This window comes from Lissotriton vulgaris, chromosome 5 (genome assembly GCF_964263255.1).
Source record: "Lissotriton vulgaris chromosome 5, aLisVul1.2, whole genome shotgun sequence".
Taxonomy (NCBI): domain Eukaryota; kingdom Metazoa; phylum Chordata; class Amphibia; order Caudata; family Salamandridae; genus Lissotriton; species Lissotriton vulgaris.
The window spans coordinates 714,001,710-714,020,515 of record NC_141693.1 but is presented as its reverse complement, the minus strand read 5'-3'; the positions used below and the strand labels follow the sequence as shown (position 1 = coordinate 714,020,515).

At 49.8% G+C, this 18,806-nt stretch overlaps 1 protein-coding gene across 1 annotated transcript in view; it reads left to right on the top strand.

Moving 5' to 3' along the window:
• The window catches only part of ZSWIM8 (zinc finger SWIM-type containing 8), a 2,802,584-nt gene that overhangs the window by 2,612,553 nt on the left and 171,225 nt on the right, over positions 1 to 18,806 (top strand). The window contains exon 23 of the mRNA XM_086922151.1: positions 18,072 to 18,245. Within this exon, the coding sequence (XP_086778277.1) occupies positions 18,072 to 18,245 (174 nt within the window). The remainder of the gene's footprint in view (positions 1 to 18,071; positions 18,246 to 18,806) is intronic.

Here is an 18,806-nt window from a genome sequence, read left to right as displayed (position 1 = left end):
GTGTGACAAGCAGAAGTAAAAGAACTCCAGTTTCATTCTAGCCATTTCACATGAAGATAATTAAGGCTGATATACAAACCACATGATTTAGTTAAGCACAGCAGAAGTTGACAAAACCGATCACAATTTTTAGAGCACATCCTTGGAGGCCAAAACATTCATTTTGACGGATTGGAGCCGGCCGACAGAAGAAGTTTTGCCAACAGGTAACATGTCTGCTCCTTGTAAATTAGCCTAAAGTAATTGTGCTGACTCACTTGATGTGAAAGACTTCAAAATTGTAGAAAGTGCAAAAAACTGGTCACATTAAAGATTGAGTCTAATATTATACCAGGTGCACTTTGTGTAACAGAGCCCAAAAACGCAGTGGCCAGTGGTACCCCAAATATTTAGTCAGGCAACCACACATGCAATACTGGCAAATGTATTAAGCCCCAAATCGCGCCAAAGTCGCAACTAGAAACTAGCCCAAAAAACAACTTCCCAAAGATCGACTTTCTAAAAATAAATAACACACTAATTTCTAATCCCCAGCTATCAGGAACATTAGCCAACTAATAATTAAATTAAATAAAAATTGCCATTGTATTTATATAGCACTTACTACCCCTGACGAGGGATGGAGGTGTTTTACGCCAGCAGCAAGCGGCTCCGGAACCCAAGGTTAGTGGTTTGTTCAGTGCTATTGGTTACACTTAGTTATTTGGGATAAGTCTTGGGCCCTTGGAGCAAGCCATTCCGTGCAGTCATTTCAGTTTTTATGATGTGCTCTAAGCTATAGCTGATAAATGCACTAATGCGCAGGTAGAAAAAGAAAGAAAAGGACACTGGTATTAATACATCTTGCTTCTGTATCTGCTACATCAAGGGCATAACGGATGTAGTTGTTTGTAATGCTATGCCCCTTTGTGAAAAGTTGCTGACACCTTTTGCAATGTTCCTATGGAAGGTACTGTAATAGGTTCTCCATCTCATTCCAATGGGCTCTACCATAGCAGGCAGGAAGAGCCAGTAAATTGGTGATACGCTAATGATTGTCAACCTGTGCTGAAACCCTCTTCCCAGCCACAACTATGCATCTGCTTTTAAGGATGGGCAGTATCCCCAGTAGCCTGACTGTTTTCCATTTTACGCGCAGTGGTTGCAAAAATGGAGCCAGGTGGTAATTTGACCCCAGATAAACAAGTAGTCAAAATGTGCCACTTTATATTTTTTGTCCACCCGAAATGGTGATGACCCTGGCACTGACTGGGTCCTTAAAAATGTCCTAAGCATGTCTTATGCCGGGAAGCATGGGAAAAAATGAGTGTCCTTGTGAGAGAGAGAGTGGGTGTCAAATAAAAAGTCCTGTTCTAGGGACTGCAGCTCATTGTTATGAAAAGCTGCTGCCCTAGAGATAACCTGCTGGAAGGAAGTGGCATCCTCAGGAGGGGAGGGACGAGTTGTATATAGGTCTAAATTGTTGGGGGTAGTGGGATCAGTGTTGTATAGATTTCAAGAGTCAGAATCATACAACAGCCCTCTTAGCCCCCCCCCAGTGTTTGTGTGGTGATTCCGGAGGTGAACCATCAAATGTGTCTTGTGGTGGAGAGTGTGGAAGGGGTGGAGGTGGTGGTGGTGGAGGAGGCAGTGTAGGAGGAGGATGCTAAACAGGACTGGTGGCTTTGTCCTTCGTTTTCTTTCTGGGAGGAAGAGGAATATCGAATTCCTCACCAAATGTTAATTTCCTCTTTAGAAGTGGAGAAGCAAGGATCTGGCCAGTTCCCTCCTACATTTGATCTTTCTCTGACGAATGTCCCTTTTTTCTCTGGAATAGGTTCGACGTGAGATGTAAAAGCAGATGATGCTTTTGATTTTTTTCGGCTCCAAAGGTTTTGCTACCAAGGGTTTTGTCTTAGAAATGAGATACTTGGTCAGCACCAAAAGTGATGAGGTCAGCTGCCGAATCAATACTTAAGATTGGCCCTGTACTGAAGTAGGTCTTGGTCCGAAGAGATCGATACCAAAGGCTTGGCTTTGAGAGACATCTTTGGTGCCGGGTTTGAGGGCAGCGCGCCCAATCCAATTTATCAGATAATATTATGGCGCAAAGGTGGCACGGCAACCTCTATTAACGGGAGGGCAAACATATTTTGGTCAGCTTAAATGGAGGAGTGGGGGTGCAGGGGTCACAGTACTCACATGCTGACCAAATGGTAGGCCCTGCAATTCCGTGTTCATCTCCAGGTCGGAAACAGATCTTTTGTCGATTGAGAATGCCTCCTCTTCCTCAGCTCATCTTGAGCGTGTTCTTCGCCGAAAAGGTCAGGGGTGTTGTTTGAGGTTTTTCGAGACATTTCCAGGAGACGAGCCTTTCTATCCCTAAGAATTTTCTTGGACTGAAATGCCTTATACGCATCGCAGTTGGTTTCTTAATGGTCGGGCGAAAGGTGTTGGTCAGTGTGCAGGTATTTCGTGTGGCAACGCGGGCAAAACCTGAAGGGAGTTCCGTTAGATTAGAAGCGCATTTTCGATAGAGCCGGTGACACGTGGAAAAGTAGGCCCAAGACAGGCGGCACCCTGAAGGGCAGTCGGTCCAAGCCCGAACAGACTAAAATCTAGAGTAGCGCAGAAGTGTAAAAGGAGTACTGAAAACAATACAGTGGAGGACAGTAAAGAAAACAAGGAATCGGAACGGAGTCGAAACACTGAGCAGAGGCACAGAGGTCCTAACCAGATGGCGAAAAAAAAACTATCTAACAATGGACACATATGCGCAATATAACCAAGAAGAGGAGGAGTCCCGACTCGAAAGACTTCTTCAAAGAAAAGCAATAATTAAACGCTCGTGTCACAGCAATATGGAGCCGGCTTGAAGGTGTCGTCGGACATCACCTCTTATAAACATATTTACCATTGGGCCATTTTGGAAATCGCCATCGTAAACAAGTTAAAAGAAAATGCTTTCACGGCCGGCCGGCCGTGAAACTGAAAGCACGGCCGGCCGGCCGTGAAAGCCTTTGATGCCGCAGGGGGTGGAGCGGCACCAAGCTGGGCAACAGATGGCTGGCGATTTGATGCTGTGCACGCGCATTTTAGGTCAATGCGCTTGCGCATTGACCTAAAAGCCACGGGCACAGCACCAAATCGCCAGTTAGTTAAAGTCTGTTTAAAGCCCTATAGTCTCGTGACCTATATCAATGCGCATGCGCATTGAAATAGGTCACGAGACCTAAAAATGGCTGGCACACGGTCGGCCGCCGCCGCACCCCGGAACCGCGCTTGAAACCTGAAGCCCACATCATAACGCAGGAGCGAGCGACGGCCATTCTCGAGGTGGCCAAAGAAACGGCAACTTCTGAGTGATTCTGTCCATCGGATGGGGGGGGACCTCTTCGCACGTTTGTATTTGCAGGGGGGGCGAGCTGGGGGCCACGGAGGCCACCACCGGACAGTGCTCCTATTAGTGACAATACCACAGCCCTGTGTTGTTTTGACAGGTCTGGGACTATGGACTTACATGGTTGGGGAGTTGGGGAGCGGTGGGGGCCGCGGGGCTGGGCCTTGGGGGTCTTGGGGAAGAAGTATCATGGGGGTTTGGGGGGGAGTTAGCTGGGGACGGGGGTGGGCGGTTCCGAGGATGAGTGTGCAAGTGTGTGTTGTGCGGGGGTGAGATGTGCGTTGGCTGGGTCGCTCCGGCCTCCAGCAACAGGGTTACAGAGGGGACAAGGGCTACTGAGTTATCATGCCTGCTACTGAACTGCGCCTGCTGCCCTTGAATGTTCGGGGCCTAAACAACCCAGTAAAGAGGCGAGCGGTCCTTTCTTTCCTGGAGAACTCGAGGGCTGACATTTGTCTCCTTCAGAAAACACACCTCTTGGCCAAAGACTGCTTCAGGATGAAGTCACGTAGCTTCCCGCTCCAATACTTCTCCTCAGGACCCAACAAGAACGCAGGGGTGGCGGTACTGGTGGCCCACACTTCAGGGGGAGGGTTGGGAGGAAGGTGGCAGAAATATGAGGCAGACTGCTCTCCTACAGCTTTTCCCTAGGAGATTCCTCCTTTACGGTTAGCTCAGTTTATGCACCTAATGAAAGCCAGGAGAAGTTCTTCCATCAGACACTCACTGAGGCAGCGGCTGCACCGGATAGGCATGTCATGTTCGGGGGGACCTGAACCTGGTGTTTGATACCGAATTAGACAGATCGGGGCAGCGCTCTACACAGGCAGGTGCCCTCTCACGGGAGGGGTTGGCTAGATTGGAGGAGGTGGGGTTGGTGGACCTCTGGCGCAGCTTTCATCCAGGAACCCGAGACTTTTCCTACTATTCCCATGCCCATAAAATTTATGCGAGATTAGACTACTTTCTATGCTCTACATCACTCAAAGCGCTAGCGACTGAGATAGATTTTGGAGCCGCGACGCTTTCTGATCATGCACCGCTATCGGTGGTGTTCTCCTTTCCTCCGGTGCCTAAAGCCGCACGCTGCTGGAAATTGCGCAACACCTTACTACATCGTAAAGACAACGTGGAGAGAATCACTGGGGCCACAAAAGATTTTTTAGCACACAATAACACCGCAGACACATCTCTGGCTACACATTGGGCTGCACTTAAGGCGGTCCTTCGCGGGGAATTTATAGCAATCTCGGCGGCGGAAAACCCAGAGAGGGCGCGCAAACGCGAGGAATTGACGTTGCGGATGAGGGAACTGGAGCAGATGCACCAGAGGACGGGAGCACCCCGGGTGTGGAGGCAGCTCCGTCAAGTTCGACAACAATTGGCTGCCTTGGACCAAGACAGGGTTGAGTTCATGGCACTAAGGACGCGGCACATGTTTTACACTGGGGGAGACCGGTGTGGACGTCTGTTGGGCCACGCACTTCGGGAGACTCAACAGCAGCGTATGGTACAGGAGATAACCACGCAGGGTAGGGTGTGCGTCACTAGCGACGGAGACATAGCGAAGGCTTTCAGTGATTTCTACACTTCCCTTTACACGGGTGCGAGGCTCGACCCCGCAGTCGGTGGGACCTTTCTGGAGTCTGTTCCCCTCCCGACCCTGTCAAAGGATCAAGCGGAGCAGCTGGACATGAGTATTCGCCCCAAAGAAGTGATTTCGGCAATCTCTCGTCTTAAGCTTGCCAAGGCGCCGGGTCCGGATGGATTCACAGCTATCTTTTATAAAAACCTTTTGTCCCCAGGTGGCACCGTTGTTGACTGCTTTATTCAATTCTTTTTCGGAACCCGGAGCGATTCAGCTGGACTTGCTGGATGCCACCATCTCGGTCATTCCTAAGCCAGAAAAAGACTGCACACAATGTGGGGCGTATCGCCCCATATCTCTCTTTAATGTCGACCTTAAAATCTACACTGGCATCCTGGCTGCACGCCTGGCTCCTTTCATGCAGGGGCTGATAGACCCAGACCAAGCGGGTTTTATCCCAGAGCGACAAACGGTTGACCATACGAAAAGAGCCTTACACCTGATAGAAAAGGCGACATGCACTAGTGGGGAATATATGTTGCTCGGCATTGACACCGAAAAAGCCTTTGACCGGGTCCACTGACCATATCTAGAGAGCGTCTTGATCAAAGCCGGGCTGGGAGAGACTTTCCGGACCTGGGTCCTCAATTGCTACACCTTCCCCACAGCAACGGTCATCTCCGCGCTTTCCCATTGAGCGGGGGATGCGGCAGGGGTGTCCACTGTGACCCCTGCTGTTCGCTTTGTATATGGAGCCTTTGGCGCAGGCTCTGAGATTAGATTTGAGAATACAGGGGATTAAGTTTGGCGCATTTGTTCACACGGCAAGTCTTTACGCGGACGATGTCCTCCTATCACTAGGCTCCCCCAGAACCTCCTTGCCGGCATGTTTGGAGATCCTGGACTCCTTTGCAAGAGTGGCAGGGTTCAAGGTCAATATGTCAAAATCGAAAGCGCTGGACCTCTCCCTGGAGGGACAGACGCAAGCCTACCTGCAAAGCCGTTTCCCCTTTCGGTGGGCGTCGGAGGCTATCCCGTATTTGGGGATCCAGCTGGCAGACACTCTGTCTGGGACGGTTCTTATTAATTATGCTAAGTTGCGCCAGACGCTGCGGACGGAACTTCGCCGGTGGAGGCATCTTCCCCTATCTTGGCTTGGCCGCGTCGTCGCTGTTAAAATGACCATCTTGCCGCAGATTTTATATGTGTTCCGGGCTGTAACCCGGAGGGGTGGATTAAGCAGACACAATCGGAACTCGCCCAATTCATTTAGAATGGCAAGTGCCCGAGGATGAAGCTAAGGTTAGCCATGCTACCGACGGAACAGGGGGGCCTGGGCCTCCCGAATCTACGACTCTACTATCAGGCGGTGCAGCTTAGGACCTTGGTGGAATGGAGCAGGTGGGAGTCAGAAAAGCACTGGCTCTTCCAGGATCAGGCTGTAGCGGGCAGACCCTTACAGGATGTTCCCTTCCTCCACAAGACGCATGGCTCTCCTAATCTATGCGCTTCCTTCATCACGCGGGTACCCATGGAGGTATGGGACCAGACTAATCTGCGACATGAGCTGACCACATTTCCCTCCCCGCTTACGCCGCTAGTGGACAACCTGGAGTTCGGGCCAGGATGCGATGCTCAGGCCTTCGCCAGGTGGCGGCCGGCGGGATGCAGAGTGCTGTACCACTTATACACGAAAGAAGTGATAGCCCCCTTCGAGCTTTTGCGACTGGAATATGGCCTGCCGGAGACAGAGAGGCTCCGCTATTTACAGGTGCAACATTGGGCACTTCATGCTCCGGTGCGGACGGAAGCGGATAGGAAGCTTAGCCCCTACGAATACTGGCTACTCTCACGGACGTCAGAGAAACGACTCATCTCGGACCTATATCGCATGCTGTTGCTACAGTATGCACGGATCTACAATCCAAGCAGGGCCCGCTGGGAGCGGGAGCTGGGTCGGGAGCTTTCCAACAAAGAATGGGAGGACATCTACTACCGCGCACGACACTCGGCGTACCACATGGAGCTGACAGACACCTTTACCAAACTGACGACCTACTGGTATTATACGCCAGAGAGAGTACACGAAATGGACCACACTAGGGATGCCACCTGCTGGCGGGGTTGTGGCGAAAGGGGCACTTTGGCACACCTGCTATGGGAATGCGCCCGGATCCAGGATTACTGGAAATTGGTTTTGGATGAGGTAGATGTCCACTTTAATACGGAGATCCCAAGATTCCCTGCCTATGTTCTGCTGGGTCTCCCGAATGCCCTGACCTACCCGTTGAAATTACGCAGGGGGAGGTTGATAGCTATAGCCTTAGGCTCTGCAGTTCAGAATGTTCTCTCTTTCTGGCGTACAGCGCACATCCCCACCTTCCAGGGCTGGGTATTTCGACTTTGGACAGTACTTGGCATGGAAAAGCTATCCTCAATCAAAGCTGGGGAAGGATCTAGATACGCTGAACTGTGGCAGCAGTTCCTTGCTTTGTTGGCCACAGAATTCAGGGAAGTGACATGTCCCCGGTATTTGCGTCTGCTACGTCTATCACAGGCTCATCATTGAGAGGCTTTGGTGTGATTGGTTGTTTGTTTGCTGGCGACCACGGACCTGGAACCGGGGTGGGGGGCCTATGTCACTAAGTATCTCCCTTAGTTTTTCATGATCCACGCAATCGATATGGATATGGCAGGAAGGGAGAGTGTTCAGCTAAATTCAAAATAAGGAGGTGTGAGACAGGGGTGCATTTTAGCACCCCTTCTCTTCACCCTGTACATTAACAGCATAGGACAACATCTTAGTGAATTACAGCTTGACTACCCAACTGCGAGGGGTATCCCTACCCCAATCCTTTTGTACGCGGATGACGCCGCAATTATGTCACGGACTATGATCGGTCTCCAAAGGGTGGTAACTAAAAACGCAGAATAAATGAACTCCAGAGGGTTAAAAGTCAATGTTTCTAAAACTTATTCCATGACGTGCGGAAACAGGACAAAGATAAACCGAGCGACCTTTCTGGACAAGAATAAGATCGAGAGTACCAACAGATTTTCCTACCTAGTAATCAATTTTGATAGAAAGGGAACATGGCAGGCAGCAGTGACAGCGAGGAAATTAGCTTTCTCTAGGGCCATAGGAGCTTTAATAAATTTTGCAAACAAATTTGGCGGGAGACCGGTACGTGAACTTTTACAAATCTTTAAATCTAAATGTGTCTCTACCGGTACCTATGGGGCAGGTATTTGGGGGATTGAACAGGTGGAGCAGATTCAACGCTGTGAAAACCGCTTCATTGCTACCTATTAGTGGTTCACAAAACCACGGCCACTTAAAACTGCCACAGAGAAGTGGGTTTATCATATATATCTGACACCATCAAAACCTCCCCTTTGCTCTTATGGCATAAAATCTGGGTAACGCCTGAAACAAGTTTAAATCGAGATATCATTACAGACTGCCTTAACTTAGACGGAGTAGCCAACATAAAATGAATCAAGTATGTAAAAGACATGATGTATAAGATTTGGCACCCAGAATTCTTTGATACCCCAACAAGCATGGAAGCAGTGCCTAGAAGTACACTGAAAAAGTTGGTTTTGGAACATCTAGGCAACACAAGGTGGCTCTCGGAAAAGGGTAAACGCACAGTTTGGGAAAATCAGTTACTCACCATCTGCGAAGGGATCCAACCTTATTTGTTATTAGGTCCAAGTTGTTACACTCGTATGCTGCTGACCTTTTTTCGCACTGATACATTTTTTAGACTGATAACCTTCTCCGAATGTAACGATTGGTCAAAGGACTTGGCAATTTGCCCATGCGATGATATCTTCCACCAATCAAACATTCATTGTATTCTGTTTTGCAAATTTTACCTGATTCCGAGGAAAAGGCTTCTGATACCAATATTAAAGACCTGGGGGTTGAGGAGCTGTAGAGTGGTCTTTCTTAGATTGAAACAACTAGAGACTGAATATGTAATTAAGGCAGTATCTTCCTTTTTAAAGCTACTCATCAGCCACCGGAATACCTTATGATGTACGTGCATGTTTTTAGCCCTCATTGGAATGTTACTTGAATGAATGTATATAGTACATATTTAAACTGTAATACTCTGCATTGAATACGTATATACAACGCTTCTCCGTCCCTACTCCTACATTGGCCAAAAGAAACGAGCTGTCTAGAATGATTATTTTTATAATATATAGGGTTCGTATGAATTGTTTATTAGTATTTTAACATAGAAATGTTTTTAATTTTGTACAGATCCTTTTTACTATTGTTTTAACATGTGCTTTTATGATTTTGTAATCAAAAATCGAATAAAGAGTAATTTGACTTGACTTGAGATTTGAGGACAGCTCCTTGTTTTTTGCTGCAGCCATCATCTCACTGTCCTAGTTCACACATATCAAGCTTTCTTAATTGGCTTCCTTTGCCCCACTGCACGATACAGCTGCCTGAGCATAAATGTATGTGTGTGCAGCCGAGCGCGATATGACAGCCTCTTCTTCTACAAATCATCTCCATAGAAGGTTTTGACGAATGAGTATTTAAACTTAGTCTGCCAGATAATACCATAAACCTCAACACTATATATCCAGTTCTGAAGTGATCTCCTGAATAGTCCCACTCACGTGCAGGGATACTAGAGCAGTTTTTTCAAAGTCACAGTTACTTCTACTTCGCCTTATTGTGGAAAGGCCAGAAAACATATGTGACAGAAATGTTAAACTTTTGCACCTGGAAAAAACTGTTTATATTGCCAATGTTTATTGAATTACTTTAAACTTTATAAGAAAATTGAGTCATACCCTTTAAACTCACTTAACCACAAAAGAAAAGTGATATTTGAAAAACATCCTTCACAAACACGTTTTACTTCTTTACAAAGTAAGCTAAGGAATAATACATGGCAATGCAGCTTGTATAGGGTGCAGCATTGAAACAATGTAAACAAGCACTGAAAATACAATGGGTCTCGCCTTTTATTAAGTTAAAGCCATTTGCTTTGCTATACAATACCATTAGCAAAGCAAATGGCTTTAACTTAATCAAAGGCGAGACATATTGCATTTTCAATGCTTGTTAGTAAATAGCGTCTGTAGTCTTTGATCTGCGTTTTTCTACCTTGTCATTTAGTGCCAAGACGCCTCAGTGTAGTTGTTAGCGCTTTGCAAAAATTCTAATCAAATCATATGCAAGCACAGCGATCACTTCACACTCAAATGGTGTAAATTGTATCTGGCCTTCCTGGAAAGTAATCTTTACAGCTTGGAAACTTTGGTGGTAATGTATTTGTGCTTTGCAACTTAGAGGTAGGATTTCCCTATAGCCACGCTTCAATTGAAATTTCAAATGTATCTGGTGACCAGGGCCCGCGTTTCTCTTTTGCATGGAAAAGAGGGAATGCCTGGCCCAAACACGTTTCTATTAAAGGCTGTTTTTTGTGGGTGGGGCCTGACTGGTGTTCCTCGTGTGCCTTACTTCGTCTTTCTGTGTGCTAGGCTTTTGATGTGACAGTGCGTGTGTTGACGGGACCCTCTTCATAGCACCTTGTTTCAGCCCAGCATGCATTGCTGCCGGAGTACGATCAAAATTGGTTGTGTTCATCAGAAGAGCTCGTAAAACTTCCTGAAACAAAGGGCCTGGCTGCTTCCATTGTATATGATCCACCCGTACGCCTTTGTTAGTCGTTTCTATTTTTATTTTTTTATTGTATTTTAAATAAAACGTCATTTAATGTGTGCGTTCCCCTTATGGTTTAAATCTTTTATCGATTTTCAAACAGGAAAAAGAACAAGACCCCCAGCTCCCTAGGGACAATGCAATACAGACACCAAGTGTTGCAAATAATAGCATTACCAAAGTAATATGAGCAGTGCGGGTCTGCAGGAGAAGACAATAAGAAGGGGCGTGAGAAAACAGAACAGACAAATAAGACCCAACATTATCCCCCCCACCCCTCCGCCCCCCGCCTCGTCCACAAAACAGAAAAAGGGGAGGACAATGGTTGAATACACTGATGTACGTTCCCTTTAGAGCTGTAAATGAAATCGCAGCATCGGCTCCAAGATGCGTCCCATGCCAATACATAGTCACCTTCGAACGCCTTTTCAGCCCACAATACCATGGGGCACGCTTGTCACGTTCATATGCTTATCTAACGGAACCCACGTATTCTGTTAAAGTGAGCCTTACAGTGGTCTTTAAGTTAGTCGGGTCCTGCCAGTGCTGAGCGCTGGCAGTTGTAAAAAGCAGGTGTGGAGACGGGCCCCTATCTGGCTCTACGTTTTTGCCCTCACCCTTAGGATGCCAAAAAAATCTTAACTCTGCAGCAGTACCACCCTCACTGCCTTTGAGGTAACTTCAAAGAGACTAGTTATAGCTCCTTCGTCTCATCATTTCAGAACTGAAGCATTTTCAATATTCTATACAACGAAGCCATAGTTGTTGCTTAGTTCTCTCATGCAACTACCATTGGCAAAGCCAAAAGTCCTGGCTTGATGGTGTAATGTTACATGTTGTATTATATATCTGGTTTTAATGACAGAAGCAGCAAATTACCAGTGAGGCGGCACACTATGCTGAGCACACATTTTTAGCTAAATTGTTTTAAGCCATGCCCTACTTATCTCGGCCATGCCCCTTTGAGAGACCCCCCCATGTTTTTTCACCCTACATGCCTTAGTCAGAGGCATCAGAATGCTACTTTAGGAGAACGCTGCTTCTCATCCCAGCATCCTACACGCATGCGCAACGCTGCCAGCAGCACATCACCGAGCATCCTCAGTGCCTACTCAAACCACAAGGGCAGGTACCTACCGACGGGGCCCCACATGTCTGTTGCACCAGTTTTGTCCAATGAAAAGCAGTTTTACCAGCACGTCGCCTGTAAGTGTCAAGACTACTGTGGTGGGCAGAGACCAGACCCTATTAAATGTCCAGAACCCAAGTCTGTAAGCATCTCCGCCCACCCCGGTCCCAAAACATCTGCAGACCTAACTTGGAGGGATATCTATAGGTGCCTCGAGCTTGCGGGACCTTAGAAGCTGGCCTTGCACTCTCGTCTGCTGTGCCATTTATTGTATGGGCTTACTGTGACTGCAAGGGAGCGTGGAGTACCCTAGGACACAATCACGACCCCTACGCCCAGTAAACATGGTCTCCCGCCAGGGCTTTTAATGGGAGTATAGAAGTGCAGGTACTCGCTATCCAAAGTACCTGTTTGTTACTGAGAAGTGCCAGTACTCTCCCATTAAATGCATTGCAGCAGTGCTGAGAAGTGCAGGCTGTCTCCCTTTCAAATTAAAGAAGCGCAAGGCCTCAGTACTGGACAGTACCGGCCCATTTAAAGCATTGTCTTCCTCTACATTTTGAAACGTGCTTGCACAATACACGCCATCTGAACGGTGCGTTTAGATGTACGGTGTCTGCACCAGGCCTTTATTTGTGAAGGGTCATTGTGTTGGGGCCTAAAGCCTCAGCAGAGCAAGCAGCCCTGCTCAGGAGCTGCCCGTGTATGCGATGCCTGCGAGGTTAATATGAGTAGCGGATATTCCGTCCACCCTGCAGGTGAGGGCGGGTGTAGGGAGGGCCTTCATTGGGAGCCCTTCAGCCCCATAACACCCCCGTAACTAACGGTTTTCGGCTTGAGTGCTGCTGACTTAAATCCAGTGCCTTGAAGGAGCTGTGCGCAGGCGCCAATGATCTGCAGGGTAGACCCCTGAAGGTAATGCCGAGTCCTTGATTGTGTGATGGCCTCCGTACCTGCTACTTACTTCAACTGGAGTAGGAGCTACTCGGCGCTGTGAAGAAAACCATGTCCTGGGCTGCCAGCGTTAGTTTTTCTCTAGTTTTTTTATGTGACTGTTTATCACATATTTTGGAGTGATTATTCTGGTTAGCCAACCTTTTGACGTCTGTAGCCTGAGCGGTCGAATCCTTTATTGGTGGGCAAATGGTTTGATGAGCCAACCCTTGACTATCTGATGTTGTATGCAGCGCCTCTCTTTCCCCACTGTGTGACCTTGTCGTTCGAGCACCACCACAGACGGTGCCCACGGAAGGTCGGGGTCCGGTGAGGTGTCAGAGAGCTCCCACCGACCACCCCCGGTGGCAGCACCGACCCAGAAGATTGTCCCACCCTGGAAGCGGGTATAAGGCATGGCTCTTGATGGAAGAACCGCAGTCTCCTTTCTACCTTGGTGTGATCGCGTCTCCACAGAGCCGCACTTTACGCGGCGGTGGAAGAACAGATTATGCGTCAGGGTTGTCGAAATCATGTACAAGGGAACTCAAGTTGTGCAGCATATTATGCGAGCAAGCTAAGTGCCACCTTCAATGGCAATATTATCTAGATATTGTGATAATTTGAGACCCAGCTATAAAAAAATCCCAAAGCATTTAAATACAAGCGCGTCCCATCATGGGACGGACAGAAGATGTGCACGCGAGCACTGCCTTTACTGGTGGTGAAAAAAAGTCCCCAGTGTATCACACCGCCAGTAAAGCATCCAATCCTCCCGTGCACGTCTTCTGTCTCTTCTGTCTCCCTGCATGCACGCTTTGGTTCGTATCGATTCCAAAAGGCTCTCGTCATGGCGAGAGCAGCGCATGTGCGCTGCTAACGCCAGACAAGACCTAAAAAGGGACACAGCGCCTTTTAGGGTCTTCTGACCTATATTGGCCCATCATGCGATGTAGGTGGTAGTTTAATCAGTTCTTTTTGATCAATCAATCAATCAATCATAACACTTGTATAGCGCGCTACTCACCCGGCAGGGTCTCAAGGCGCTTGGGGGAAGGGGTCTGCTATTGCTCGAACAGCCAGGTCTTGAGTTGTCTTCTGAAGGCGCGATGATCCTGGGTCAGTCGAAGATGGATGGGGAGGGAGTTCCATGTCTTGGCTGCCAGGTAGGAGAAGGATCTGCCACCAGCGGTGGCTCTTCGGATGCGTGGTACGGCGGCGAGGGCGAGGCTTGTCGAACGTAGCTGGCGGGTGGGCGTGTAGAAGGTCAGGCGGTCGTTGAGGTACTTGGGGCCCAGGTCGTGGAGAGATTTGTGTGCGTGGGTGAGTAGCCTGAACGTGATCCTCTTGCTGACGCGGAGCCAGTGCAGGTCCTTCAGGTGGCCGGAGATGTGGCTGCGTCGGGGGATGTTCAGGATGAGTCGGGCGGAGGCGTTCTGGATGCGTTTGAGTCTTTTTTGTAACTTGGCTGTGGTTCTGGCGTAGAGGGCGTTTCCGTAGTCCAGTCGGCTGGCGACGAGTGCCTGGGTGACTGTGTTCCTGGTTTCGGTCGGGATCCATCGGAAGATCTTGCAGAGCATGCGTAGGGTGTTGAAGCATGATGAGGAGACAGCGTTGACTTGTCTGGTCATCGAGAGGGAGGAGTCCAGGATGAAGCCCAGGTTGCGTGTGTGGTCTGTTGGCTTGGGAATGGAGATGTCCCAGGCGGAGGGTGATGGTCCCAGGACGAGGACTTCCGTCTTGTCTGAGTTCAGTTTGAGGCGGCTGTTCTTCATCCATTCGGCGCAGTCTTTCATCCCTTCGTGTAGGCTCGTTCTGGCGGTGGCGGGGTCTCTGGTGAGGGAGAGGATCAGTTGGGTGTCGTCGGCGTAGGAGATGAGGTTGAGGTTGTGCTGGCGTGCGATGGCTGCGAGAGGTCTCATGTAGATGTTGAAGAGGGTAGGGCTGAGTGATGATCCTTGCGGTACGCCGCAGATGACTTCGGTGGCCTCGGATCGAAACGGGGGGAGGCGCACTCTCTGTGTTCTGCCGGTGAGGAATGAGATGATCCACTCCAGTGCCTTCTCTTGGATACCGATGTTGCTGAGGCGTTGAACTAGGGTGCGGTGGCAGACGGTGTCGAACGCTGCAGAGAGGTCCAGGAGGATGAGGGCCGCTGTTTCCCCGTTGTCGAGCAGGGTTCTGATGTCGTCGGTGGCTGCGATGAGGGCGGTCTCGGTGCTGTGGTTGGCTCGAAAACCAGATGCGAGGGGTCGAGGGATCCGTTCGTCTCGAGGAAGGCTGCAAGCTGTCTGTTGACGGTCTTCTCGATGACTTTGGCAGGGAAAGGGAGGAGCGAGATGGGGCGAAAGTTCTTGAGGTCGGTGGGGTCCGCTGTTGGTTTCTTCAGTAGAGCGCTGAGCTCGGCGTGCTTCCAGCTCTCCGGGAAAGTGGCGGTGTTGAAGGAGGCGTTGATGATGTCCCGCATTTGGGGTGCGATGATGGAGTCGGCCTTGTTGAAGACGTGGTGGGGGCAGGGGTCGGTCGGAGATCCGGAGTGGATGGTGTTCATCGTGCGGGATGTGTGTTCGGTGGTCACCGTGGTCCAGGTGCGGAGGGTGTGGTGGAGGGCCTTGGTTCGACGGTTGGGTGCGTTGATGGTGCGCCGAAGCTGTTGTGGATGTCGGCGATCTTGCGGTGGAAGAACGAGGCGAGAGAGTCGCAGAGGTCTTGTGAAGGAGTGATATCGTTGTTGCCGGTGCTGGGGTTGGAGAACTCCTTGACGATGTTGAAGAGTTCCTTGCTGTCGTGGGTGTTGTTGTCCAGTCGCTCTTTAAGTGATTTCTTCTTGGTAGTGCGGATAAGCTGGTGGTGCTTGCGGGTGGCGTGTTTGAGGGCGGTCATGTTGTCTGTAGTCTGGTCGAGGAGCCAGGCTTTCTTGAGGGTGCGGCAGTTCTTCTTGGAGTCCTTGAGTTCGTCGGTGAACCAGGAGGCTTTCTTGCTTCTGGGTCTGCTGGTAGGGTTCTTTAGTGGCGCGAGGTCGTCAGCGCAGTCGGACAGCCACTTCGTGAGGTTGCGTGCTGCTTCGGTGGGGTCCGTTGTGCTGGCGGGTGGGTTCTGACTGAGGGAGGTGGTGAGCTGTTCGGCGGTGATCTTGCTCCAGCTCCTGTGGGGAACCTGTTGCGGGTGGTGGTGGGTCGTGGTTCTTCTGAAGCTGAAGTGGACGCAGCTGTGGTCGGTCCAGTGGAGTCCGGTGGCGTGGTTGAAGGAGACGTCCTTGCTGGAGGAGAAGACGGGGTCAAGCGTGTGTCCGGCGTAGTGGGTAGGGGTGCTCACCAGTTGCTTGAGTACGAGGTTGGCGAGGTTGTCCAGCAGGGTGGTGGTGTTGCGGTCGTTGTTGTTCTCCAGGTGGAAGTTGAGGTCCCCGAGGAGGATGTAGTCGGCGGAGGGGAGGGCGTGTGGGCTGATGAAGTCGGCGATGTCTTCTCTGAATTGTGTGCGGGGTCCTGGGGGTCTGTAGATGAGGGTGCCTCTGAGGGTGGTCTTGGGGTCGGTGTGGATCTGGAAGTGAAGGTGTTCGGCCGCCGAGAGGGTGTCGTCGGAGTTGGTCGTGATGCGGATGGTGTTCTTGTGGACGATGGCGATGCCTCCTCCAGTCTGGTTGACGCGGTCCTTCCGGGTGATCTTGTATCCGTCCAGAATGGCGATGGCGATGTCGGGCGCTGAGGAGGCGTTCATCCAGGTTTCTGTCAGGAAGGCGACGTCTGGAGATGTGGTGTCGAGGAGGTTCCAGAGTTCCACGGCGTGTCTGTGGATGGAGCGGGTGTTGAGCAGGATGCACTTCAGGTGGTTACTGCTGGTGCTCGTCTTGGCGGGTGCGGTGCAGGTTCGGATGCAGGAGAAGTTGCAGGCTCGGCAGCAGAAGGGTCCGTGGGAGCGTCTCGGGGTGGCTCAGTAGCATCCGGAGGTTCAGCCGGTGTTGAGTGCGTTGAGTGTAGCGGCGTCGTAGGACCGGCGGATGGGTTGGCAGCCTCGGAGGCCAGGGGTCCTGGCGTGGTCCAGGCGCGGACGGGCGCAGACGGGCTTGCCTTTGGCCCTCCTTCAGCGCACAATCGTCGCGCCCGCTGCGCGTGCCTGGTGGTGTCATAAGAAGGGAGCCGGGAGGGAGGGTCCGCTGGGTGGCGGGAGCGGGGTGACCAATCGGCTGGCGGGGGGTGGGGTCGCAGGGAGGCAGCGGCGGGAAAGCGGGAAGACGAATGCGGGCGGCTCAGCAGCGGTTGGGTCACCTGCAGCGGCGGCGAAATCCACGAAAGAAAGTAGGCGGCAGTAAGAGCAGCAAGAGGAGCGTGGGGGCGACCCAGCCTAGGTAAGGCACAGTGGTCGCTCCCGAGTGAGGAGAGGAGTCCCCTTAAGAAGGGAGCCGGGAGGGAGGGTCCGCTGGGTGGTGGGAGCGGGGTGACCAATCGGCTGGCGGGGGGCGGGGCCGCAGGGAGGCAGCGGCAGGAAAGCGGGAAGACGAATGTGGGCGGCTCAGCGGTGGCTGGGTCGCCTGCAGCGGCGGCGAAATCCACAAAAGGAAGTAGGCGGCAGTAAGAGCAGCAGGAGGAGCGTGGGGGCGACCCGGCCTAGGTAAGGCACAGTGGTCGCACAGTGGTTGATGAGCAAATCAGTAGTTTAGTGGTATACAAGTATTCTCTTAACTTCTGTTTTTCTATTATGCACACCTCTGCCTAGATGGTCAGTTAGAAGCAAGCTCTTTCAAGGCTTAGACCGCATTTCCTAACAAAGAGAAGGTGGTACCTTGTAAGCAATCACTCTTGCTTCATCTTCTTTCAGAATTCTTAGGTAATTAATGTGATGAGCTTTGTTACATGCCATTTAAAATATTTAGAAATGATAATCAAGACTATGCAATTAAAACATTATGAACAGACTTGCACTGCAAATATTTAATGCAAATTAGTCTGATTCAAATTTAATTATTTAATTTGATGAATGCAAAATGAAGGATCTTTTCAAGGAGCAAAAAATGCTGCTTTTTTATCTGTTCATTAAATGCTCAATGTGTGGTATGCCACAGATCGTAGTTTTTTTTTAAATTACAGTTTTGAGTTGAAAATATGGTTTATATGCACAAAGAAAGAGGTTTTATTTGGCTCTTTGAGATTTCCAAGTCATCATACAGTACCTAGACTTTCATGTCTGTCTGTCCGTATTCATTGTGTGAAAGGCCATCTTAAATAAACCTATGCCTTCTGGGACAGAGTTAAAGGGAGGTCTCCCATATATTCATGTTTGCTTTTGATGACGAGCTGAATTAGTTTGATTATGAATGATGTCTGTGCTGTGTTTGTTTTCTTTTCAGTAGGGAGTGTCCATGCAGGAACAGCATTCCCAGCAATTCAGGGTGCTACCTTGACACCTTTATCCACCCAGTCTACTACCATAGTCACCGGGAGCTTCCCATCGGAAGATGAGCAGAACAGCCAGCCTGTGAGCCCTCAGGGACTACACCATCTCCACTCTGCCTACCGAGTTGGTAAGAATGACCATTTGGAGCGAACAGACTGATCATAAGTGTCTGGACTGACAATTGGCATTTTGTGGGGGGAAAAAAAGCAAAAATGTAATTAATATTTAATAGCAAAGATGAAATGCCTTGTCAGTGGCAAATGGTAAACTTGAGTGAGGTGGTATGCAATACGAGGCACTCTACATTCATTGATTGAGAGCTGTTAAGTGAGTCTGATCGTCTCAAGATGAATTTTATTAGACGTTCTTCACTCCAGCTCTGGAAAGGAACTCATGAAGTGTTCAATTAATCCAGGGTTCACAATGGTGGGTATTGTTCACAAGCCTCTTAGGAAATTATGTGATGGTATGTCATGAGAAGCAGCCCAAACAGGCCAACGCTAGTTAATGTGGCAGTGGTGCTGGTCAGCCTTAGTGTTCTGCAACTTCCTTCCTACTGGCCATGTAGTTTGGGCTGGACTGTTTCCATTGAATCGGGGTCAAACTGCTTTGCATATGGCTGGTTCCAAATTGAGTTGGCATGATGTGCAAAATAACGATGGATTTGGATGGGGCCATAAATAATTAC